Source organism: Galeopterus variegatus, unplaced genomic scaffold, assembly GCF_000696425.1.
Source record: "Galeopterus variegatus unplaced genomic scaffold, G_variegatus-3.0.2 Scaffold749, whole genome shotgun sequence".
Classification (NCBI taxonomy): Eukaryota; Metazoa; Chordata; class Mammalia; order Dermoptera; family Cynocephalidae; genus Galeopterus; species Galeopterus variegatus.
In genome coordinates, this window is record NW_007726860.1 from 420,520 (window position 1) to 445,925 (window position 25,406).

General features: G+C 39.8%; 1 protein-coding gene and 1 pseudogene across 4 annotated transcripts in view; both read right to left on the reverse strand.

Moving 5' to 3' along the window:
- The window catches only part of MCPH1 (microcephalin 1), a 265,284-nt gene that overhangs the window by 219,041 nt on the left and 20,837 nt on the right, over positions 1–25,406 (reverse strand). For all 4 annotated transcript variants that reach the window (XR_550428.1, XM_008572047.1, XM_008572048.1 and 1 more), the window contains exons 4-8: positions 16,122–16,209; positions 10,445–10,559; positions 8,126–8,269; positions 2,987–3,022; positions 465–1,640 (exon numbers count right to left, since the gene is read on the reverse strand). Coding sequence is in view for 3 of the 4 variants with exons in the window: in XM_008572047.1 (XP_008570269.1) it covers positions 465–1,640; positions 2,987–3,022; positions 8,126–8,269; positions 10,445–10,559; positions 16,122–16,209 (1,559 nt within the window). In the remaining variant the exon portion in view is untranslated. The remainder of the gene's footprint in view (positions 1–464; positions 1,641–2,986; positions 3,023–8,125; positions 8,270–10,444; positions 10,560–16,121; positions 16,210–25,406) is intronic.
- On the reverse strand, positions 3,693–5,568 carry LOC103589953 (annotated as a pseudogene).

The window sequence follows — 25,406 nt, forward strand, 5'->3', positions numbered from 1 at the left end:
ATGGATTTGATCAATAAGCCTAGAAACTCCATAGGGCAGCAAGTCATCTGTTCCTAAAGAATTTATCATTAGAAAACATCAAACATGGGCCGGCCCGGTGGCGCACTGGATAGTGCGCCGCTTGGGAGGCGCGGCGGCGCTCCCGCCCGAGGGTTCGGATCCCACATACAGACCGGTTCCCGCTCACTGGCTGAGCGAGGCGCGGGAGCAACACCGAGGGTTGCGATCCCGTTGCCGGTCCCCGGTCCGGTACGGGGGCAACACTGAGGGTTGCGATCCGTTGCCGGACACGGAAAAAAGACAAAAAAAAAAAAAAAGAAAACATCAAACATACATTCTCTAAGTTTAAAAAAAGGGAAAACACAGGAAACAATTTAAATTACAAAAATGTGATAAATTTAAAATATGTATGCATTATTACATATTTGTATAACAAAGATATTCGGAAAAAGAGATTCACATACTTCCACTATATCCACTGGATAAGTTCTCCTTTTCCTCTGTAGATTTCTCCACCTCACAACCATCTACAAAGTTTCTTTTACAGTCACTTTGTGCTTCATCACCTTCAGAGAAATTCAACATTTTTGAAGGGGTACCTTCTTTCTGCATGCTTTTTCCGTTTTCTTTCGTTTCTTTACTGTTTCCTTTCAAATGAGTTAAATCGCCATGATGTCCTTTTGGATGGGCAGGGTCATCAATGGTAGGAGAAAAGTTGCTTCCATCTGGGCATGTGTCTTCTCTCTGCTGAGGGCCAGCCTGTCTACAAACCCCTGGGGTTTCTTCAGCGGCAGGTGTTTCCCCGCAAGTCATGCAATGCAAAGTTGTATTGCCTTCATCGTTTGCAGGTTTCTGAGGAGTGGAGCTGGTTTTTGCTGTTAAATTGGTAATGCTGACTGATAAGGGTTTTTCACCAATGCAGGAAAAATCAGACATCTCTAACATGATTGTTCTCTCCCTCTTAGAAAGACTTCTTCTGCTGCTGAACTGAGCAGGGCTTGATGACGGCTGTGATTCAGGAAGAAGATTCCCTGAGTTCCTTTCTCTAAGATTATCAGGTGAAAAATAATCATCATATGAGGACTCTCCATAATCAAGAGTCTCAACAGTAGATCTGGTCATGAGCTGCAAGCTATTCCCTGACTTAAACAGCAGCAACCCTGGCATCATAGATTTCCTACAGTACCTCTTTTGCTTTAGTTTTTCTTCTGGAGATGAGTGTAAGTCCTCTGACGTTCTTTTTCTCTTTGTTGAAGAACTGTTGTGTCTTGAATGTATCAAAAGGCAGCCTTTTGCTGTAGATAATGTAGGAGACACACTGTATTTCTCATCAAACATCTCATTATACAAACCTTCAGCTTGCTTTTTGTCAGGGGTGACTGTTTCACCTACAGTATCTCTTTGCCAATTTATTTCTTCCTTTGAAAGATTGTTCATGGACTTCTGAGGGCTTACTTGATTGAGGTAACTGCAAGATGCTGATGAACGCATACTATTTGTTTTCAATACAGGTGAAGAAACACACATATCACTTTTAATTTCACTAATGGATCCTCCCAATTTCCTTTCCTGATTTCCACATCCTGAGTTTCCACAAGGATCATCAGAAAATGAGTGCAAACCATCAGCAAACGATTCAACTAGAAAATATTAATAAAAAATTAACTTTTAAAAATGGCTTGAATTATAATTTTCAGTTAACCAATAAAATAATACTTTTTAAGCACAGCTCTTAGTTAAGAGTATTGACCATATTCTGTTCTTCTCATTTCCACTTAAGGACAACTTTAAGGCCAATATTTTAAAATAGGTAACCTGGGCTTTGATGATATTAATGGGATACAGGTAGGGTGGGGTGGGAGGAAGAGGGTTAACAAACCTCTAAAAATATTATGCAAATTTCCACATGCATGTGCACTCTTTCCCAGGAAGAGCAACCATAGCTTATCACTGAATTCTCCAGGAAGTCAAGAATTTCAAAATTTAAGAATTACTGCTTTAATGTCTAGGTCAAATCCTAGTCTTCCACAAAACATTCCCCCAATTAATACAGCTCACCTTTACCTTCCCTGACTTCTTGTGAAGTCCTCGAATTATATTTATATTCAAAAGTGAACCATCTGGTAGACCTTAATGTTTTGACTTCCCATATGGCTTATACATTTGTTTGTTTGTTTTGCTGGCCAGTACAGGGATCAAACCCTGGACCCTGGTGTTATCAGCACCATGCTCTAACCAAGTGAGCTAACCAGCCTAGCTTATATTTTTCTTGAAAGTAATGCTGAGCTACTACCATCTTCTGAAAAGTCTACGCTATTCTATATGGCTAGGCCTTGCCTTTCCTCCACATCTCTCTCTGAGTAAACACTATTCATCCTTCTAAACCCACCTAGGATGTAACTATCCCTGTGAACCTTCCACTGACCTCACCAGGCCTAGTTAGCCATGTCCTCTCCTCTTAGTATTACGCATCACACTGCACTGTGGTGATGTGTGTATCTGCCCCTCTCACTACACCAACAACTACGAGAGAACAGACACTACTTTCTGTTCATTTTGGAATCTGAAGTCTCCAGCCCAGTGCTGGATCCCCTAATAGGGGCTCAGTTTCTTTGATGAATGAATGAAATAACTCCGTTTTATAAAAACCAAACGATCTGGAGGCAACATAAGTGTTGCAACTTTCTGACAGAAATCACTGAAGTTCTATTTTAAAAAGGAAGAACACAGGTAATGGACACAAAATGGAGGTTTAACTGATGCAATGTCTCATACCTTAATTCTACTACAATACTGAATTTCAGGGAAAAAATTATGAGTTCTATTTCCAATTGTTTTACTCAGTAGAAATGTCTACCTGAAATTCTAACTAAGAAAATCATACCATTCCCAAAGCTTAAATACATCTCAGCAAAGAAAATAATAATTTTACCTGAACACAAAGTATCATGTAAAATGTGCAAAGATGCTTCACAGAAAGAGTTACCTGGATTATCATGAGTGTGTTCAATCATTTGGGAAGCTGAAAACAGAATGAAAACATTTTATTAACTACAACTTCAGTATTTTTTTGCAGATGAACCAACAGTAAGTTCGCCCATTCTACTCTTATATATGATACACACACCAACTTATTCCTTATACCGCATATACAAAACAATAAGTACAAACTCTTAGTCAAATCTATTACAGATGATGTGAATCATAAAAATAAATCATATTACTAAAAAAGAGAATCATACAAGTTAGAAGGGGTCTTGAAACATCAACTTGCCTAACCTAATCAGAAGCGCAGCAAAGTTAAATGGATTTCAGTGAGCCCTCCTTTTTGATAATCATGGTTTTTTCTTTAACGATGCTCGTAATAGTTACCTCTGTAACTAGAGCTGTGGTTCTCAACCAGGAGTAATTTGTACTTCCAGCATATACTTGGTAATGTCTAGAGACATTTTTTTTAGGGTGCCCATTTTAAATACAGTTTCATGACACTGCATTTTCCATTTACAATACAGTGCTTATAAACTGCAATGTTATTTCTTTTTCTTGTGCATATGTTCCATATTCAAGTACTGAGATTGCCCAGTAATTTACTATGGCAACTCAACTTCAGAACTGTCACAGAATTTCCTACAAATTTGGGTCCTTCAGTGCTTTACTGCATGGAGCAATACTACACCTATACTTGAGTTGGCTTAATGAACCTCTTCAGTGGTCGGCCCTGAGGAAGCGCCACCAGACGAAAGAGCTCCCCCGCCAGGGAAGCTTATGGGCATTCCTCCTGGCATGCCTCCTGCACTCTGGTACAGCTTGGTGATGGTGCGGTTGCAGACTGTCTCCAGCTCTTTGATGATGTTCAAATTCTTCCTTCTCTGCAGCCTGATTCTTATCAAGCCAGTTGATGATTTCATTACACTTGCCAAGAATCTTCTGTCTATCCTCACTGTTGGTCTTGCCTTGAAGTTTCCCATCTTCAACAGTTGCTTTCATGTTGCATGACAACTTGTCTGTCTGCTTCTCATCTTCGGCTTTGTACTTTTCAGCTTCTTGGATCTTCTGTTCAGCATCTCCCTTGCTCAAATGGCCCTTGTCATTAGATGGTAATCTTGTCCTCTTTTCCTGTACTCTTATCTATAGCAGAGACACTGAGGATGTCACTGGCATCAATATCAAAAGTGACTTCAATCTGAGGAACACCATAGGGTGCAGGAGGTATGCCTGTGAGTTCAAATTTGCCAAGCAGGTTGTTATCCTTGGTCACGGCATGCTTACCTTCATAAACCTGAATGATCATACCAGGCTGGTTGTCAGGTAGCAAAGGTCTGTATCTGCTTGGTAGGAATGGTAGTATCGCGCTTCATGAAGACAATCATGACCCTATTAACAGTTTAAATACCAAGAGAAAGAGGAATAACATCCAAGAGCAGCAAATCTTGAACATTTTCAGATTTGTCCTAGCCAGGATGACTGCCTGGACAGTTGCACCATAAGCAACAGCCTGACTGGGTTGATGCTCTTATTCAGCTCTTTTCCGTTGAAGAAGTCTTGTAGAAGCTTCTGAATCCTGGGGACATGGGTAAAACGACCCACCAAGACAATATCATGGATCTGTGATTTGTCTAGTTTGGTATCCCGAAGGACTTTCTCTATAGAGTCCAGGGTGTCATGGAAGAGGTCAGCATTCAATTCTTCAAATTGGGACCGGGTAATGGAGGTACAGAAGTTGATTCCTTCATAGAGAGAACTGATCACAATTCTGGCCTGGGTGCTGGAAGACAGAGCATGCTTAGCATGTTCACAAGCAGGATGAAGGCACTGGACAGCTCTTTTGTTCTCACTGATGTCATTCTTATGCTTGTGCTTGAACTTAGCAATAAAATGTCTGACCATTTGGTTGTCAGTCTTATCCAACTAAGTGGGTATCTCCAGGTGTAGATCTGACTGCAAAGACTCCATCCTCAACAGTGTGGATTAACACATCAAAAGTGCCACCTCCTAAATCAAAAATCAGCACATTTTTTCAGCTCCAACCTTTTTGTCTCAGCCATAAACAATAGTAGCAGCAGCTGGCTCTCTGACAATTCTGAGTACATCAAGACCAGTAATAGTTCCAGCATCTTTGGTAGCCTGGTGCCAAGAGTCATTAAAGTAAGCTGGCACTGTGACCACAGCATTGGTAACAGTCTTCCTAAGGCAGGCTTCTGCAATTTCCTTTACCGCCTCTGGAGAGAAATTTTTTGTCTCTCCCTTGTATTCTACTTGGACCTTTGGTCTGTCTGCATCACTCACCACCATCCAGGGCCAATGCTTCAAATCGGACTGGGCAACAAACAGCATCATCAAAACTATGCCCAGACACTTTGCATCAAAAACTGTGTTGGCTGTGTTCACTGCAGTTTGATTCATTGCAGCATCACTGATCAATCATTTGGTGTAAGTAAAGGCAACACAGCTTGGGGTGGTTTGGTTCACCTGATTATTGGCAATTATCTGTAGTTTCCCATGCTGGAAGACACCCACACATGAGTAGGTGGTGCCAAGATCAATGCCAACTGCAGGTCCCTTAGACATGATTGCCTGTGTGTAAGTCCAGCTTGGCTGGCAAAGAACATACATGAACCCCCAAAGCTGCCGCCACATTCAATGAGCTAGAAACATTTTTGGATATCACAAGTCAGGGACGGAGTGAGGTATGTTACTAGTATATAGTGGGGAGAGGCCAGGGATGCTGGTAAACATTCTGCCATGCACAGGACAGTGCCCACAACAAAGAATTATCCAGCCCAAAATGTCAACAGTGCTGAGGCTGAGAAACCCTAGAAATTTTATAGAAAACATCCAGGATATCAATGATTTAACAAATATGGTCATAAATATTATCTTCAAGGCTGTATACAACAGATAAGAAACAAAAGAAATGTTTGGGTCTCATATCCAAAGATATTTTTCAAAGAGACTCACAACAAAACGTTTCTGACAAAACTTGAGCAAATAAGTGTAAAAAGAGAATAAACCAAGATAAGAAAGGTTAAGCACAGAAATAAAATTTTCTTCTGAGTTTTAAAATATGCTGGATGCAATTAAGTGGCAGAATTAACACTGCAACATAATGGAATAAAGTTGAAAGCAAATTAGTTTATCTACATAACTTCTTGTTGAAAAACTATGGATATCCATCTGGGACTCTGCTAGTTACCTACCTCAACATCCATCCTCACTTTCCTCTTAACAGAACTCTGCTTTTATTTGTGTGGCAATGCATCCCATTAAAGAGTATATTTCGGTCTTGCTTGCAACCGGAAGTTGCTGTACAACTAAGTCCCAACCAATGTAACTAAGCAGGAATATTGAGTGGGATGCTTGGTAAGGTTCTTAAAGGGAGCTGGCTCAACTGGGAGGCACACACATTTTGGAATGGAAACCAAAGACCAAGAAAGGCAAAACAGAAAGATGGGAACCTAGATTCTTAAAGACACTGTGGAATAGCCACTCCAGCCCTGACTGCCTACTTCTGTACTTAGCATGACAGAAAAAAGCAACTCCATCTAATTTAAGTCATTGTTTTTTGCATTTCTTAGTTTATATGCAGCCAAAACTAACTGACACAGGTGCCTATTTTATATAATATACAAATATAAATTTAAGACGGATTACATATCTAACATTAAGAAAGCTCTTACAAATTAGAAAGAAAAGAAAAACAGAATAGGTAGATGGACAAAAACCATAAAATTCACAGAGGTAACAGTCAATAACATACTAAAAGGTATAGTCAGTAAGTCACAGCCAAGAAGATGAAGAAACATTCAACCTCACTAATAATCAAAAGCAAATTAAACAAAGAAATCCAGTTTTCAATCTTCGGATTGAAGAAGACTTAAAGGCTAATGCCATTGAGTTCTCCAAGGATGGAGAAATGGCCATTCTTATAAACAGTTTGTGAAGAGTAAAACAGTCCAGATTTTTGAAGTGTAATTTGATTATATCTATCAAAAAATTTAAACCCTGTTTTTATAAATTAATATTATTAAAATACATGAAGTAAATAGGAATATAAGGACTTATGTACGTGCATGGGGGGGGGAGCTTATGTCCATAGAAAGGAAAATGGTTAAATAAAAAAAAAAAACCAATGAAACCAACTAGTTAAAGAAGAATAAGGGCCGAGCCCATGGCGCACTGGGGAGAGTGTGGCGCTGGGAGTGCAGCGACGCTCCCGCCACGGGTTTGGATCCTATATAGGAATGGCTGGTGCGCTCACTGGCTGAGCGCGGTGCGGGCGACACCACACCAAGGGTTGCGATCCCCTTACCGGTCACGAAAAAGACAAAAAAGAATGAAAAGTGCAGTACGATTTCTAGTAAGGAAAATCCAGGGAAAAAACCCACTGACAGATGATAAAATATCAAAACTATAGACTACTTTGCAACATCTCAGAAGAAAAGAAGTTACTCCACATCTACTTGCCTGAAGAAAACCTCTAGGACACTCAAGTAAAAAAAGAAAGTTGAAAATAATACATATGCCATGATCCATCTCAGGGGAAAAAAAAAAAAGAAATTATGCCTCTACACAGAAACCAAACCTGTATCTTTTCCATACATACATAGATATGTGATGTACTGAAAAAGATCCAGAAAACACATTAACTTAAAATACAGGTTTATCCCTGGGCAGAGGAGTAGAATGAGGTGAGAATCAAGATAAGTTTTTAATATTAGCTATACTGTTAAATGTTTTATTAACACGTGCTCAATTATTACTTAAGAATTTAAAAAATTTAAATCAAGAAAAATGAAAACTGATCCATTAGATACATTATTAATTGAAAGCAAATTTCTTTAAGAGACATGATTTATTTAAACTTAAAAAAAAGAAAAAAATCCAAAGATATTAGAAATCACAAAGGAGCTACAACAAATAGGATTACAAACTTTTACACTTCAAAAACCTTAACGAAGCACATGATTTTCTGGAAAAAAAGTTTAATTAACAAAGTCTGCCCTGAAATAGGTCAAAATCTGTTAGAAACATTAACTAAGATATCTAGGTAAAGAAAAAAAATATTTCCACCATAATTTATTCACCTATTCGCATAATTTTCATTTTACAAACTGTAATCACTTACAGGTAGGGGAAAGATTTTCCCTCTTCTCTTTCATCTCTTGTAATCTCTTCTCCATTATGCTCTGGTGACTACTATAAATTTTAATTGTGGGACCATACATCAATGAGCCATTAGATTCAAATAAGAGAACAGGTACATCATTATCTGAAAATTAAAAAAAATTCAACTTTAAGCTCCAAAAAATGTCTTCATAGTTCAACAATATGATTCTTTGTAAGGAACGCCCACCCCCTACCCCCACAATCCTCCTCTTTTCTTTCAATGTCATTAAATAATCCTACTAATCTTCTACAACTACCACCTCCACACAGCTGCTGGCTAACATTTGTTGAGCAATTACTATGCACCAGGCACTGTGCTAAGCACCATCCATGAATTTTCTCATCTAGCCAACCCCCACAAAACCCAACATATTAGGTACCAATACTGCCACTTAAAGATGAAGAAACCAAGGCACAGAAGTTAAATAACTTACCCAGAATCACACAACTGGTAATAGGTTGTAAAGTCAGATGGGATTTGGTTCCTAAATGTGGTTTCTACCCAGGTTTCAGAAACTGCCCCCACTAACCATCGCCCCCAGCCTCAACACACACTCACAGACCCACACACAAACTTGACTGCACGAAGTGGGGTCAGAGTGGTCCCTGAACCACAAAATTATGGGCTGCTTGTGTATGGGTGCAGAGTTGTGCATTTTCCTGGAACATACCTCACATATGCTCAAAGAGGTCTTCTGGACTTTGATACCCACCAACCCCAATACAAAAAAAAAAATCCCAAGAATCATTCTATATTTTTTCCTTTGCAATTCTTATGCCTGAACAACCCTTACTATAGTTCTGACAATATACAGACATGCATTAATTAAAACAATACCTTACATCTGCAAGCTTTTAAAAGGTAATAAGATACATATGTGATCTGAAGAGAGAAAATTTTTTATCATTACCATTTTGTTAAATTCTTTTCAAATGTATTATCTCAGACACAGGAAAAAGGGCCAAAGTGACAAAAGTATAAAGCATAAAGTATAGGAGAGTGGTGCAATACTAATTTGAGGCTGGAGAAAGAGGCCAGATCATATAGGACCTAGTAAGCAGATTGTAGGACATGTTACATACAGGATTTTACCCTAAATACTTTTCCTTTGGATGACACCAAGGAACTATAAATCAGGTGGGGGAGGTCCATCTGACTTGAGATTTACATTATTCTGACTGAAGTATGGTAATAGATTGTAGGGAGACACAGTGGAGTGGAGAGCCCAGTCAGGGAGCTGTTGCATGGTATAGGAGAGAGGATGCAGGCCTGGAATGGGAGAGTTAAGAAGGAGAAAAATAGAAGGAGTCAAGCAATCATTTTAGAAGCAGGGTCCTTCATGGGTTTTAGTATTAGTATAGACAAAGATGTCAAGGATAATTCCATGTTTCTGGCTTGAGTAGCTAAGACCAGACCATTACTGTGGGTTTGTGAGAAAAGGACCAGCACAAACCAAGAGATGCAGTGGGATGACTAAGCACAAAAACTAATGATAAAGGACATATTTTTGGAAAATTATGTGCCAGCACTGTGCAGGCTAAATGTTCTATTCAATTCTGTTGCATGATTATCACATATTTAAAATAAAGCTCCATAATTCTATTTGAATAATTTCAAAATACAGTGTAGAGAATTTGTGAGATAGTATAAATAATATAGATTAAAACAGAAAAAACTAGAGAAAGTAACACTTCCTATAATGCACTACACATTATCTAGTCACCATAACTGCATATTAATAGCAATGGCATGTCAGGATTAATGTTTAATACTGGATTTAGAGGACAATGAAAAAGGCACAAAAGAGAAATACCAAAAAGACACAAAGTACTTTAAAGTTTCATGATATTCTGAAGTATTTTTCTAATCATAAAAAGAGTATCACTAACATTTGCCTACAAAGAATAAAAAACAAAAAGACCAAGTATTAGGTAAAAATACTGTATTATGTATAAAGAATAAATAAATAAGAATTTATTTCAATAAAGCTTATTAGTAAAAGCTTGCTTTTCTTCAAGAGTCATGCCTGAAAATAAAAAGTTCCGTCAATGTGATGAATGATTAAGACTCTCTGGTTGATCAGATCAACTGCATGGCTTTACTATGGCTCCTAGTCAAGTCTCCATTAGGCTACTTATATTTTGTTTTCTCCTTCCTAGCCTAAAACTACTGCAGTCTTCATTAGCTACTGCATCCTGGAAGCCAGGGGTCATCAGGCTAATTAAACAAGGTGCATGAACACAAATGCAAAGGACTGTATTACACTTCTTGGCTTACCTAGATTTGTTTTTTGCTTTTGTAGCTCTTTCGCCATTTTCTCAAATTTCCTTTGAAGTCTTTTATCATTTTCTGGTGTTTTAGGAATAAAATCTTTGGGCTGCATACATTTACGCTGTGCAAAAGGGCATAATGATTAATATATTTCAATTGTTTAAGACGGAAAAAAAAGCTCTTTCAGCTGTATTTCTGATATCTTTGATAACATCAGTAATAAAAACTTCTTAAAGAGGTGTTTCTTGAACAATATGTGGTATTTGTCTTTTTGAGCAATTATAAAAAAAACAGATGGAATTTAAAAGACTGAATAAAAGGCTCCACACTAGGTAACTATGTTTCCTGAGACATTTTCAGGATACCAGAATTCTGTTTCCAATGAAAGTTCTTTGCAAAACTTGTCTCTTTCCATTTTTTGCTATTCTCACATCTTCCCCCCCCCCAAATCATGACAGAGTAATAAAACACAAAAGCAATTATAATTTTTTTAATTGGACTTTTTAAAATTGAAACATAACTGATTACACACATTTGTGGGATAAAGAGTTGACCACCAGTATTTGTGTACAATATGTGATGATCAAATCAGGATAGGTGGCATATTCATCATTACAAAACGTATTCATTCTTTGTGTCCATTAACCAATTTTTCCCTAACCTCCTTCCCCATCCCTCCCTCTAAACAAACACAGTTCTGTTCTCTCCTGCAAGTTCAACGTATCTTCCCCTTTTTTCCTTCCTTCCCTCCCTTCCTCCTTGTTCTTCCTTCCTTTCTTCCTCTTTCTCTCTACTTTTTAGCTCCCACTTATGAATGAGGACATATGGTATTTCTCTTTCTGTGCCTGGCTTATTTCCCTTAACATAATTTTCTCTAAGTTCATCCATGCTGCTGCAAATGGCAGAATTTCATTCTTTTTTTATGACAGAATAATATTCCATTGTGTATATATACCACATTTTCCTTATCCAGTCATCCATCGATGGACATTTAGGTTGGTTCCAACTCTTGATTATTATAAATAGAACTGTGATAAACATGGGAGTGCAGGTATCCCTTCCACATGATGGTTTCCATTCCTTTGGGTACACACCCAGCAGTGGGATTGCTGGGTTGTATGGCAGTTCTATCTGTAGTTGTCTCAGGTTGCCCTAATGGCTGCACTAATTTACAGTCCTGCCAACAGTGTAGAAGGGTTCCCCCTTTTCAGCATCCTGGCCAGAATTTGTCATTCTCTGTCTTTTTGATAACAGCCAGTGTAACTGGGGTGAAGTGGTATCTCAATGCGGTTTTGATCTACATTTCCCTGATGATTAGTGATATTGAGCTTTTTTTCATGTACTTATTGGCCACTTTTACGTTTTCCTTTGAGAAATGTCTATTCAGCTCCTTTGCCCATTTTTTAGTTGGATTATTTGTTTTCTACTGTTGTTTGAATTCCTTGTACATTCTGGATATTAATCTCTTTTCAGATGCATAGTTTGCAAATATTTTCTCCCATTCCATAGGTTGTCTTTTCACTCTGTTGTTTCCTTTACTGTGCAGAAGCTTTTTAGTTTGATATAATCCCATTTGTTTATTTTTTCTTTTGTTGCCTGTGCTTTTGGGGTCTTTCCATAAAGTTTTTGCCCAGTCCTGCAACCTAAAGTGTTTCCCCTATGTTTCCTTCTAGGTGTTTTACAGTTTCAGGTTACTTTATAACTACCAAAGAAAAAAAATTATTTATTAAATCTTGCCTTATCATCTTTAAATCACAACAACTCCGTACAGCCAATAAAATCCCAAAACTCTAACTACATACACAAATACATGAAATCCCAGGCTGATATCCACAAGAAAGTCTTAGGTTAACTTTCTAATCTTACCATCCTCAGACAGAAAGGGGAAAACACCTCTTTTAAAACATACTGCACATTCACAGCCTTTCCCACTTGGTTTTCCTGAAAACTACACATTTACTTCTCATGTTTAGCCCAGTCACCACCACAAATACAAAAAATTAACTTTTCATCAATTTTACCTACTACTACTTCTATGCCTGAGCTCTCTCTTAAAGGATCCTAGAAAATTTAAAGTCTTCTGTCTAGATCTCTTGATTTTTAGGTTGAAGCTACCAGCCCAAATATGCTTACAGGGGTACCCAGCCTATCTTCTTTTTTCCTCGTCTAAGAGAAAGAACTTTCAGCCATTCAAGGTTAATGTCTACACTTATGTTCTTGATCCAGAATCTCGTTCTGTTAGTTATTTGCTCATTCATTAACAAAAATGTTATTATGTGGCAGGCACTGGTCTTACAACCTAAAAAGTTCCTTGCCAAAATGAAGCTTGTACTCTAGTAGGAAATGACAGAAAATAAACATAATAAATAAGTAAATTATATCATATGTGTGTTGGGAGGTTAATTTCAATGGGCTTGGAAGAGTCCTGCACTGTTTTTGCTTAAAGTACTTGCACAACATGAAATGCACTAAATAAGTGTCAAAAATAATTAATTAACAGTGTCATTTTGTAATCATGGGTCCAAACAGTTTGGGGGCAGTTTGTGCCAGCGTGTCAACATTGAGATTAGCAATTTGCTGGGAGCTCTGCCAGTGGGGCTGGGTCAGGTGGGTACAAGGCCAGCAGAGTACAAGAGGCTCCACCTCACACTCCCAGGTTCTGAGGTGCTCTATAGATTTGAAAGTCTTGTTATTTAGGGGATGTAGGGAAAGTAAAGGAAAATGGTCAGGGCCCCTCAGATGTTCAGAATCTTGCCAAGCATGTGATGTAAATATGCACGTGTGCCCAGGTGTTCCTTGGTTATTGTCTGATGTAGATGTATGTGGGCACCTAGGTGTTTCTGAGTTGTCTGACTCACACCCAGGTGTCCTGGGTTACTGAACTTAAGTATAAAGGATAAATGGCTCTGATCCACAGTGCCCCCTTCCCCTGGGATGCCCTGGGGGTGCTGCTACTGCTGCTGGAGGCTGTTGCTGCAAGCTGTTGCTGCCAGGGCCACCGGGACCCTCTGGGAGGCCACCAACACTGCTTCTAGAGGCTGCTGTAAGCTGCTGCTGGATCTGTAAGCTGCTGCTGCTGAGGAAGCTGAGGACTGAGCTCGTGTCTTCTGCCAACAGCTCCTGGGATCTTTCCCAATTACCTAGCTCATGGATCTGCATGGGAGGGGTCTGGTGACCCAGCCAGGCATGTGAGGGGTCTGTGACCCAGTCTGTACAATGGGTTTGAAGGGTCTCTGAGCCCTAGCTCTAGCCCAGCAATACACTTGGCTATGTCAGCAAGAGTCTGACAACTGCCCTAGCTATACAGGGGTCCTGTGAATCTTCTTGAGCAACTGGACCCTATCTAACTGCTACCATTATCACAGTGTGTTAGAAAGATACAGTAAGGGGCCGGCCCGGTGGCGCACTGCTACAGTGCGCCGCTTGGGAGTGCGGCAGCGCTCCCGCCGAGGGTTCGGATCCCACATACAGACCGGTTCCCGCTCACTGGCTGAGCGAGGTGTGGGCTCAACACTGAGGGTTGCGATCCCGTGCCGGTCCCGGTCCGGTACGGGCGCGACACTGAGGGTTGCGATCCGTTGCCAGACACGAAAAAAAGACAAAAAGGAAAAAAAAAAAAAGAAAGATACAGTAAGTACTACAGATAAAAAGGAAAAGCGGGATCAGGATAGCCAGCACAAGTGGGAAGGAACTGCTGTTGCAAATAAGGGGTCTGAGTAGATTTCATGGAGAGAGCAACATTTGCACAAACCCTTAGGAAGTTGGAAAATGAGTCATGTGGATGGATTTTGGGGAGAAGCATGTTCCAGATAAAGGGAACAGATAATGCAATCGCTCTGAAACAGACACCTGCCTAGTATGTTTGAGGAACAGCAAGCAAGTCACTCAGGCAGCAGCAGTAAGGGTGAGGGGGAAAGAGGCAGGGAACTTCCTCAAAGAATCCAAAACAATTAGGGTCTCCAGTCATGTTTAATTTGAAATTGCATTTGAAAAAGGGAAGAAAAGGGCAGGTTTTAAGACATAAGTAAAAATTAAAGTGAATGAGCAGTAATTATTCATGCTTCAGATTGGGAAAAATGAAAAAGATTAATAATACCCAGAAGTGGTCAGTGTGTCAAGAAACTGGTACTATTGTACACTACTGGTGGAACTGTTAAACATCAAACCGTGTACGAATCCTGACCCAGTCATTTTACTTCTAGATATCCAACTTACAGAAATAAACTCAAATATGTCACATAAGTAATGTACTTAGCAAAAACTGACAATGATCTAAAAGTGCATGAAAAGAGGGCCGGCCCAGTGGCGCACTGGAGAGTGAGCCGCTTGGGAGCGCGGCGGCGCTCCTGCTGAGGGTTCGGATCCCATGTGGAGACCGGTTCCCGCTCACTGGCTGAGCGCGGTGCGGGTGCAACACCGAGGGTTGCGATCCCATTGCCGGTCCCCGGTACGGGCGCGACACCGAGGGTTGCGATCCCGTTACCGGTCAGTAAAAAAGACAAAAAGGAAAAAAATAAAAAATAAATAAAAGTGCATGAAAAGAAAGGCACATTTGCACTGTGTAACACAACGCAGAAAAATGAGGAGAGCTGCACATCTACTGACATGCAACGATCAAAAAATACTGTTAAGTGGAGAAGAAATGCAACCCACCAGACAACACACACGACACAGCAGAGTCCCATACATGTAAAGCATAAATGTGTGAATGAACGTGTAATGCACCTATCCCAGAGACATCCCATCCTGAAAGATACTCAGCAAATTGAAACTGTTTATTTGAAGGGAGGGAAATTAAGAGAGATGTTTGCTTTATCTGTGTTTACTAGATGCTTTACACTGAAAATATGCATTTATTATTAATGTAGTTTTACCATATTTTAACATGTTACAGAGAGTCAAGAAACTCTGCTGTACACTCTTTTTCACCTACAATCAGATGAGAAGGTCTGGAGGAAGACTGAAGTAAGTTTATCCATCACTGCAGTGACAAACTCTGGTTTGTCTGAGACAAAAGGTAATGGACGTATATCATCTATTGTTTCCAGAAAATGTGGAGAAGTCCACAGCTATTTCTCCTTTATTCTATAGGAAATGTACAGTTCTTATATATCTAATTCAGTTTGGAGAAAGCTGTTAAATCTTCTCTCACAGAGAATCTCTGTGAAAGAGAAAAATAAAATAAAATAAAATAAATAAATAGATAGATACCTGGAAAGGATGTATTTCAAATGTGAGTTAGATCTCACAGGAAGGCAGTGACTTTAACTTTCTATGTAATGCAAATTTCTATAATAAGTGACTTTGCATGCTTGGATATATCTACTTCAGACTTATGAGATTTTTTGGCTAGACAGAACAAAGGCATTTTATGACAGATGTAACAAATTGAATTCTAAAGTAATGACCAGAGCACCTGAATGTTTGTTGATCTCTTGGCTAACTTTAGTTTTCCTTGCCCAACTGAAGCCTCTTCCATTTCTAACAAATTACATCAAAGCATTCATAAGATAAAATAATCTCTATGATTCACTAAAAAATGCTATGTGAAAAAAAATCATCATCAATGGCATATTTAAAGCAACTCTTGGGTATATTTCTAAAGGTTATGTTTTCTAGGAATAAAAAATAGGAATGAATAAATTCATAGCTGCTGCTGTCGACACTGAAATCACATACTTACTTTTTTTTTAATTAGGCTTGATAAATGTTCACGAGTATTAGCTGCAGGGAATAATGTTTCATCAATGTGTATTCCAACTGTCCTGCATCTGTATAATTAAATTGAAGTAGACTAATGAGTATTTGTTTCTATTATATTCACACAGCAATAAAATTGCACGTGTAAATTAGCAATTTAAGAAATCCATGCACAGGTCATTTTAATAGACATTTCTTTTAAAATAAGTACACTGAATACCAAATACGAAAGTCAATATAAATTAAACTTTCCAAAATCTTCCCTAAATGGCGTTTTTTAAGTATAGGAATAAAGGCAAGAGGCAGGAAAAGGAAGTACAATTTTCGTGCAACAATTTTAGACTTGTATCACACTTCAAAATTATCAGTCCATGGCATTCATAAAGGTATAAGAAAATGCTATTAAATTATAAGAGTAAGCAGACTGTAAAATAGAATATTTAGAGCTAGAGGGTACATAAAGTAATTGAGGCCAGAGAGTGTCTCTTTCCTCCAAAACTGGTTGTCATTTATGTGTGCTTCTGTCAAGACACCACCGGCACCCCAAAGAGAGAGATGTGTGATTCCAGCTACTGGGAGCTGTGCTTCCTCCTTCCATACCTGTCTGTCCTCACTGCCTGCCATTTCTCCTCTCATTATACTGTTTGTCCCTCCTATATGGATTTCTCGACTATTATCTCCTTCTAAGCATTCAGTTACTCAATGCAAACAATTACTGTTAATTTTCTAAGTGAATTCCTGTTCTATTGTTTCTCCTCTTCTAATTCACTCATATATTGCTGAAATATTAATCTTAAAACATTTACCCATCTCTCTCCAACCCAGATCAAACACCTTCAATCACTCCTGTATTTATGGAATAATCTCACCCATCTATTGCCTATTCACCTCTCCAAATATCTTTCATAAGACTATCACTGTTCAACATATAATATGCAAATAGATTTTAGAAAAGAAAATTGAAATACAGAGCAGTAAAAAAGAATATACCCGTATTGATATAGAAAGCCCTCTAACACACAAAAGAATAAAAAGGAGGTTTCAGGATGTATGGCATAGCATGGTCTATACGGTATGGGAAACGACAAGAGTAATTAAACTAGGGTAACGAATCTCACAGTGTGGTCAGAAGACCCCAGGCGTATCCTCACACACTTTCGAGGATATGCAAAGTCAAAATTACTTTTGTAATGGGCCGGCCCGGTGGCGCACTGCTGCGGTGCGCCGCTTGGGAAGTGTGGCGGCGCTCCTGCCGAGGGTTCAGATCCCACATACAGACTGGCCGCTCACTGGATGAGCGAGGAGCGGGGGCAACACCGAGGGTTGTGATCCCGTTGCCGGTCCCGGTCCGGTACGGGCGCAACACTGAGGGTTGCAATCCGTTGCCAGTCACGAAAAAAGACAAAAAAAAAAAAAATTACTTTTGTAACAATACTAACATGGCATTCTCCTTTTCCATTCCTCATTCATGACTATACAATGGAATTTTCAGAGGCTGAGTGACCTGTGCCATCCCAATAAATAGAATGGAGAAGCAGATGTGAGAACACAACTGTTTTCTACTTAGCCAGACAAAAGAAATTTGCAAAAATATTTTAAGAAAAGAATACAATGTAGTAATTGTAACAAGAGAAGTACAACCAGGTAGAAGAAGAGCAAAAAACAGTACAATGGATACGAGAGGAGCCAAGAAAAGCTTTAGCTCAGAAATGATCACAGACCAATTCTGATGAGGACACAGCTTTGGGAGGACAGAGATCTTCCACCTGGAAGAAGAGCATAGACAAATGCACTATGGAGTGGACAGCATGATATTTTTGGGAAAACATACACCATTAGTATGACTGAGGGAATGAGTTAAGAGACCAGAGACAAAGAAGAATTCAGGTCCTCCTGAGGGAAGTATCTGTCCAGTTAATGAGCATGGACCCCCATCCTTGGGTCCTTCGGAATGGTGTGAGGGAGGGGCCATAAACAGGTCACCTGAAGGATGGGTTCCAGGATGATGACACTGAGGGAGAGGAGGTGAGTCAGGGGCTACTGCAATAACTCAGGGAGGAGATGCTAAAGATTTCAACAAATGCAGGGGGGACTGGGGTGGGGTTGGGGGAATAATTAACTGAGGAATACTCAGGCAATAAAAATGGAGAGTTCTTGACCTCTGTTTAAATCTGGTCTAGACTGATCACATGCTTTTCTCTTGCCCCCAAACCTCAATAAAATGACAGTAAAGGAAAACAAAATAACAAAAGTTGACAAAAATAAAGAGTAGATAAGAGCTATTTGGGGAACTGAAAAGGAAATGAATAAAGAAAAAGGAAACCCAAGGTTGGCAGCAGGGGTGAGCAGTCCACAAAGAGTGACCAGATTCTCTTCCCAAACTTCCAAGCAAATCAGGCAAACAAGGCCCAGGTGAAGCAAGAGTGGGCAGCCGCTGAACGCAGAGGCTGCCTGGACCACTCTCCTGTGCCCACTCACCCTTGCCACCAAAGTGGAAGCACTGGAACCCAAGAAGCTCTGGACTTAAGGACACCAGGCCAAGCTCTGAGTAAAGAGCTTTTCATGAAAGGAAATGTATTCATAGTACACTTTGAGATTCTTCTAAACACAACTTTTACAGTCCTGATAATGTAGACATAACTAGTGATGTAACCAAAATTTACCATGTACATGGAATAAAGAGTGGAAAAAGACTGAATGTCTGTGCAAATAGCAGATGCATGCACGTGGAAGCAGGGTACCCTGGAAGGAGGCTAGCTAAAAACTAAGTTCTCACTTATCACTAAATTCTCCCTATCAGAAGGTCATTAGATAATGTCTAAAAATGAACAATCAAGACACCAGTATGGCCAAGCATTTAGAAATACAAAGGTAAGCAAATACTTGTAGCTGCAAAAATAGCCACATATTCCTGAAATGGCTACATCTAGGGAAAAGGAATTGGGGATGGGTCAAGAAAAGGACCATTGTTTTTCACTATAAGCCTTGTAATATTTGGTTCCTCTCTTTACACATGTGTGTGTGCATATCCATACAATCGAACATTATTTGATCATAAAAAGGAATACAATTCTGATACATGAAACAACATAAATGACCTTAAAAACATTATGCTAAGAGAAAAAAGCCAGACACAAAGGCCACATATTATATGATTCTGTTTATATAAAATATCCAAAATAGGAAAAACCATAGAGACAGAAAGCAGATCAGTGGTTGCCCTGGACTGGGGGGCATGGGGAATAATGGCTAAAAGGTACAAGATTTCATTTTGAGGTGATGAAAATGTTTTAAAATTGTGTTGATGGTATATGCACAACTATGTGCATATACTTAAAATCACTTTAAATAGCCAAATTGTATAATATGTGAATTAGATCTTAAAACACTGTTATAAAAAATAAACACATGAGATCTCAATTACATATATCCTGAATGGCTAAAATTCAAAAGCTGGACACATTCTGAATGCTGGTGAAGACATGGAATTAATGGAACACTCATACACTGCTGGTAGGAATGAATGTAAAAGGACACAACCTCCTTGGAAATGTTTGGGTAATGACCCAAGAGAAACTGAAACATACAAAGACACAAACATGAATGTCCATGGCAACTTTATTAATAATAACCCCAAAACTGGAAATTACCCAAATGTCCATCAACTGGTCAATGGATAAACACACTGTGGTATACGCATGCAATAGAATACTATTTAGCTATAAAAAGAAAATGAAACTACTGCTATACATAACATGAATAAATCTCAAAAACATCACACTGAGTGAAAGCAACCAAGCACAAAATAGTATATACTGAATGATTCCATTTATATGAAACCCTAGAATAGGAGAAACTAATCTCTAGTGACAGAAACCAGACCAGTGGCTGTTCTGGGGTGTAGGGTGGGGGCAGGGAAGCTGATTGCAAATGGACACAAAGAAACTTTCTGGAGTGATAAAAATGTTCCTTATTTTATTTTATTTTATTTTTTTATTTTTATTTATTTTTTTCCTTTTTGTCTTTTTTCGTGTCCGGCAATGGATCGCAACCCTCAGTGTTGCGCCCGTACCGGACCGGGACTGGCAACGGGATCGCAACCCTCGGTGTTGCACCCGCACCTCGCTCAGCCAGTGAGCGGGAACCGGTCTGTATATGGGATCTGAACCCTCGGCGGGAGCGCCGCTGCGCTCTCAAGCGGCGCACTGTAGCAGTGCGCCACCGGGCCAGCCCGAAATGTTCCTTATTTTAGTTGTGGTGGTGATGACATGGGTACATACATTTATCAAATTCAGTGAACCGTACACTTAAAATGGTTACATGTTATTTTATGTAAATCATGTTTTTATAATGCTGATTAAAAAAACAAAAGAAAACATAAACCAACCACCTAAGTCTGTAGAAAGCCTACAACTATGGGGTGAATAAAACACTGGATCTAATGAAAGAGATGGGAAACCAGCAGGAAGGGTAAAAGAGATGGGGGAGAAAAAGGTTTCTTAGGTATACCTCTTTTTTTTAAAGGCACCTTAATTACCAATTTTAACCCTAAGCAGTTTTTAGCAGTTTCTCCTTATTCAAGCAAAATGTTACCTATTTACCATTATCACAAATAACAAAATAACAAAAGGGGAAGTGTTTGGAACATTTCTGGTTAGAAGACATTGATGAAGAGAACTTAGATGAGTGTATTACCATACATATCATACTAAAATTATAATCATCATTATGATAAAGGTCAGCCAGCTCAGGAGTCTCACGCGACTCCTGACTGGTAAGTATTACCATTTTCTCCTATTCTGCAACAAAGGAAACTGTGGCTCACAGAGGATCATTTGCCAAAGTTTACAAACTAGTAAGTATCCTTTACAGTTAGTAGTTTTGAGAAAGCCTTGATTCGAACCATTAAAATGTGTACCCGGCACAGGTGATACAGTTATAGAAGACATGTTCTGTCCTTTTTGAGAATGAAGTCTCCACTTATTTATCTATCAGAGTGATAAGATATAAAGATATATAGGGACATACTCGCTGAATTCAATCATTTTGGGTTTAACTATTATTTTTCACAGTGAAGAAATAAGTGGCACTTAATGCTGGTAATGTCATTCTACGTATGCAAATGACTTGTGCTTTAGCATAACTAGTAATATATTGAAGCTACTACATTAAAATCGACATTTGCCAGGCACCCAATCAAAATCTACTGAGTAGACAAAAAAAATCTTCCAATTAGATTTATATTTTTCTTCAGAAATGTAAAATGATAACACTGTCTCCCTATCTAGTGGTCAAGAAGAAAAGTGTTTCCAAAGATGCCCTAATTAAAACCAACTTTTTCATCTTCATTTTCCAATTGCTGCTACTTTAGAGTCAGTGGAAACCAAAGCAGCTTCCTTCTCCTTAGATAGCCCTACTCTGATGAGCTCTCCCTCCAGGAGACAGTTCACTCCAGCACCTCCAACTACAAACTTGCTAGGGACCACAGGCTCCTGTTTGGTTATCAGGACAATCTTTCAACTTCACCTGGACCAACCCTGCTGCTTTTTCTCTACTCTATGCCAACCACCCAAAACACCACTTTATTCTTAAACCCAGTCAATAAGTCAATTGGGCAAAAGTGTATTAATTGCCTATGTGAATGTTCCAGCCTGAAAGCACACAATCCTGACAGAATAGTTCAAGTCATGTACCTCCCTGTGGTATAAGGCAGAACATGAGGAGGGGGCTCAGAGAAGTTGGGATAACAGCACTCTGAGAGCACAGAGAAAGCAAAGATGAATGAAAGCTGGGGGTGTGAGATGCAGCATCCACTGTGGTCCAGGCACTGCAGCAACCAACTGTGACAAATTAGGTTTGGGTGCTACAGGAGGACACTCATCCAGAGGCTAGTAACTTGCCCGGGCATATGCGGCCATACACCACAGTCCCCAGTGGGCTCCAGTCTTTGTGGCTCCAGAGCTGGCATCTTTGAAATACACAGTGCTACTTCCTTGGAAAGATGTCAGAGAACAGATAGTTATTCGAATTAGGCGGTTAGGAAAGGAAAGAAGTTCAATAACTATATAAGAGGGAACAGCAAATAACAACAAAAAAATTACAGGACACCTAGAAATGCGATTCATCTATTGCTACTAAATCATTCTGAAGATCACCAGCCCCCTCTCTTTTCCTTTATGCACACATTAGAAGCCAAATCCTGTTCCACTTTCTTTTTTTTTTTTTCCTTTTTGTCTTTTTTCGTGACCAGTAACAGGATCGCAACCCTCGGTGTCGTGCCCGTACCGCGACCGGCAATGGGATCGCAACCCTCGGTGTCGCGCCCGCACCACGCTCAACCAGTGAGTGGACCGGTCTCTATATGGGATCCGAACCCTCGGCGGGAGCGCCGCCGTGCTCCCAAGCGCCGCACTCTACCGAGTGCGCCACCAGGCCAGCACCTGTTCCACTTTCTATACGCCTAATGCAGCTAAGGCCCAGCCTACCTTTCCCAGGAGGGACAATATTAAACAACATTCTGCCCTGCTCACTGAGCTTCAAACTAGAAGATGTATATATTGGGGAGATGCAAAACTTTTAAAAAGACTGGGAGAGTTTTAAGGCAATAAACTTCCTGATCACCAACTCTATTAAGTATTCCTTTTGAAAACTGAGCTAAGAACTGCAGGTTCCTGAAGGCCCTCATTTCCTTCCAACACCCTCACCCACTCTGCCCAGCCACACTGACCCTTGCTCCTCCACCACTGGCCCTGGCCCTCCTGCAGAGCCCTTGGACTTTCCATTAAAAGACTGACCAACTCCATCCTGAATTTTACTGAGGTACATACCCAGGGTATAAAAGCCTCTGGAATAAAAAAAAAAGGGACTATTTACATTATTGGTGTGGTGATCCTCCTTTTTTTTTTTTTTTTTTTCCTTTTTTTGTCTTTTTCCGTGTCCGGCAATGGATCGCAACCCTCAGTGTCGCCCCCGTACCGGACCAGGACCAGCAACGGGATCGCAACCCTCGGCGCTGCCCCCGCGCCTTGCTCAGCCAGTGAGCGGGAACCAGTCTGTACGTGGGATCCGAACCCTTGGCGGGAGCGCCGCCGCGCTTCCCAAGTGGCGCACTATAGCAGTGCGCCACCGGGCCGGCCCTGATCCTCCTTTAATAATTTATCAGATCCTAATAAACTTGTCTTGCTCTATCATAAATACTTCTGTCAAGAGTGAAATATGGCTTTAACCCCAAAGTGTTTTGGCCAGTGCTGAAATTCAGATATACTGTACAGTGAGGTGCAGGAAAGACTCCGCCTTTTCTCTCTCTCAACTACTGCCAAATGCTGCACAGCCTTGGACAGAGAGACCCATGACAGCAAGGTAAAGAAAACTCTTAGTGTTGAAATGGCACTTTTTTCACATATTTAAAACAACAAAAATGTTCAGCAATCTCAATACCGATTCATACAACATGTAGTAAGCTCACGGTGAAAGCACTTTTGAAAGGTGGATACCATAGCTATTTTAGCCATTATTTGCAACCCAGCCCCATTCTGTTACTTCTCTAAGAAATCTTCTCTGATTCGCATTGCTTCACCCGCTAACTTCAAAAACTAAGGCAATGGTAAAGTACTGACCTTCTGTGGGAGCAGGACTCCTTTCAACAATACGGAAGAACAAGACAATTTGGAGGACCTCCCTAAAGCAATGATTGAGAAAAAATGTGCTAGCACAGAGTAGTACTCGCAGTAGGAGACTGTACTGGGGGAGGGGCAGCCTATAGTTAGAAACCACTGATACAAAACTAAACTCTAAAGCAGTGGGTATCAAACTTTTTAGACTCAAAATTCCTTAATGCTCTTAAAAAATTTCCAAAAAGCTTTTTAATGTGAATTATATTTATAGATATTGATTGTAGCAGAAATTAAAACTGAGCAATTCTTTAAATATTTATTTGTTAATTCATTAAAAAATAACAATAATAAACTCTACAATAGCTTTTATGGAAGATATTGCTATACCATATTTTCCAAAGAAAAAAAATTAGGGAGAAAAGTGGCATGGCTATACATTTTTGCAAATGAATAATAGCTGGATTCTGCCATCTGCATCAGCATTTGATATGCTATGACAGCATGTGTCATATGGTCTCTGAACTGCACCCTTGTGAGAGAGTAAGAGTAGAAAGGCAAATATTGCCTTATTAATATTATGGAAAAGAGTCTCAACCTTGCTGATACCCTTAAAGGGTCTCTAGGCCCCAGAGGTCCTTGGACCATGAGTTGAGAATTACTGCTCTAGAGCTACAAGAAACTCATTATTCTATATTATTCACTTAGTAATTCATGAATATTCAGTTTGTCTTCTTAATAAAACTATGCTGCTTGAGATAGGAAATAAGCCTTTTACGTTTGGGTTGATGTGCTAATTGTTTTTTTTTTGTTTGTTTGATTGTCTGTTTGTTGTTTGTTTTTGGCAACTGGCTGGTATGGGGATCCGAACCCTTGACCTTGGTGCTATAATAACACACTCTAACCAACTGAGCTAATCAGCTAGCCTTACTAATTGTTAACAGTACATGTTTTGTGTATTGCTTTGCTTTGTGTTTTAACCAATATAGGAGTGATGAAAGTCTGTAAAACCAGGCAGAAAAATTTAATTGGCAGGTTTAAAAAAACTCTTTCCCTTTTAACACACAGCTTTTAATCACGCAAATGGGGTTAACAAACTTTAAAAGAACATTTTGGGCTCTGCGATCTCAGTTCCTACCACTCTGACAATGCCTATCAATGTGCCCTCCGTATACGAACAGGTAATAACTCACGTTGTTCCCCTTCAACAGTTCAGTCCTGGAGCCACTCAGGGCACAAAGAGCCGACATCTGTGGTATGTGTGTGAATGCACTGTCAGAGGTACAAAGAAGGGGACAGTGCCCATGGACGTGTAAGATAAGGTATGGGGGTACTTCACAGAGCCTCCATGACCAAGCAAGCGCGCCTCCTCCCCAGCCCCTTGATATGTTCACCAACCAAAAAGCTATCTGAAACCCATCGTTTAGGGGGTTTTATGGAGGCTTCGTTACAGAGGCATGACTGAGTAAAATAAACCACTGGCCATTGGTGAAGAACTCAATCTCCAGCCTCTCTACCCTTCCTAGAAGTCTGGAAGTGGCACTAAAAGTTCCAGTTCTCTAATCCTACCTTGGTCTTTCTAGCAACCAGCTCCGACACCAAAACTATCTAGGGGCCCATTTAGAATGGCCTCACTACAACAAAAGACACAACTATAA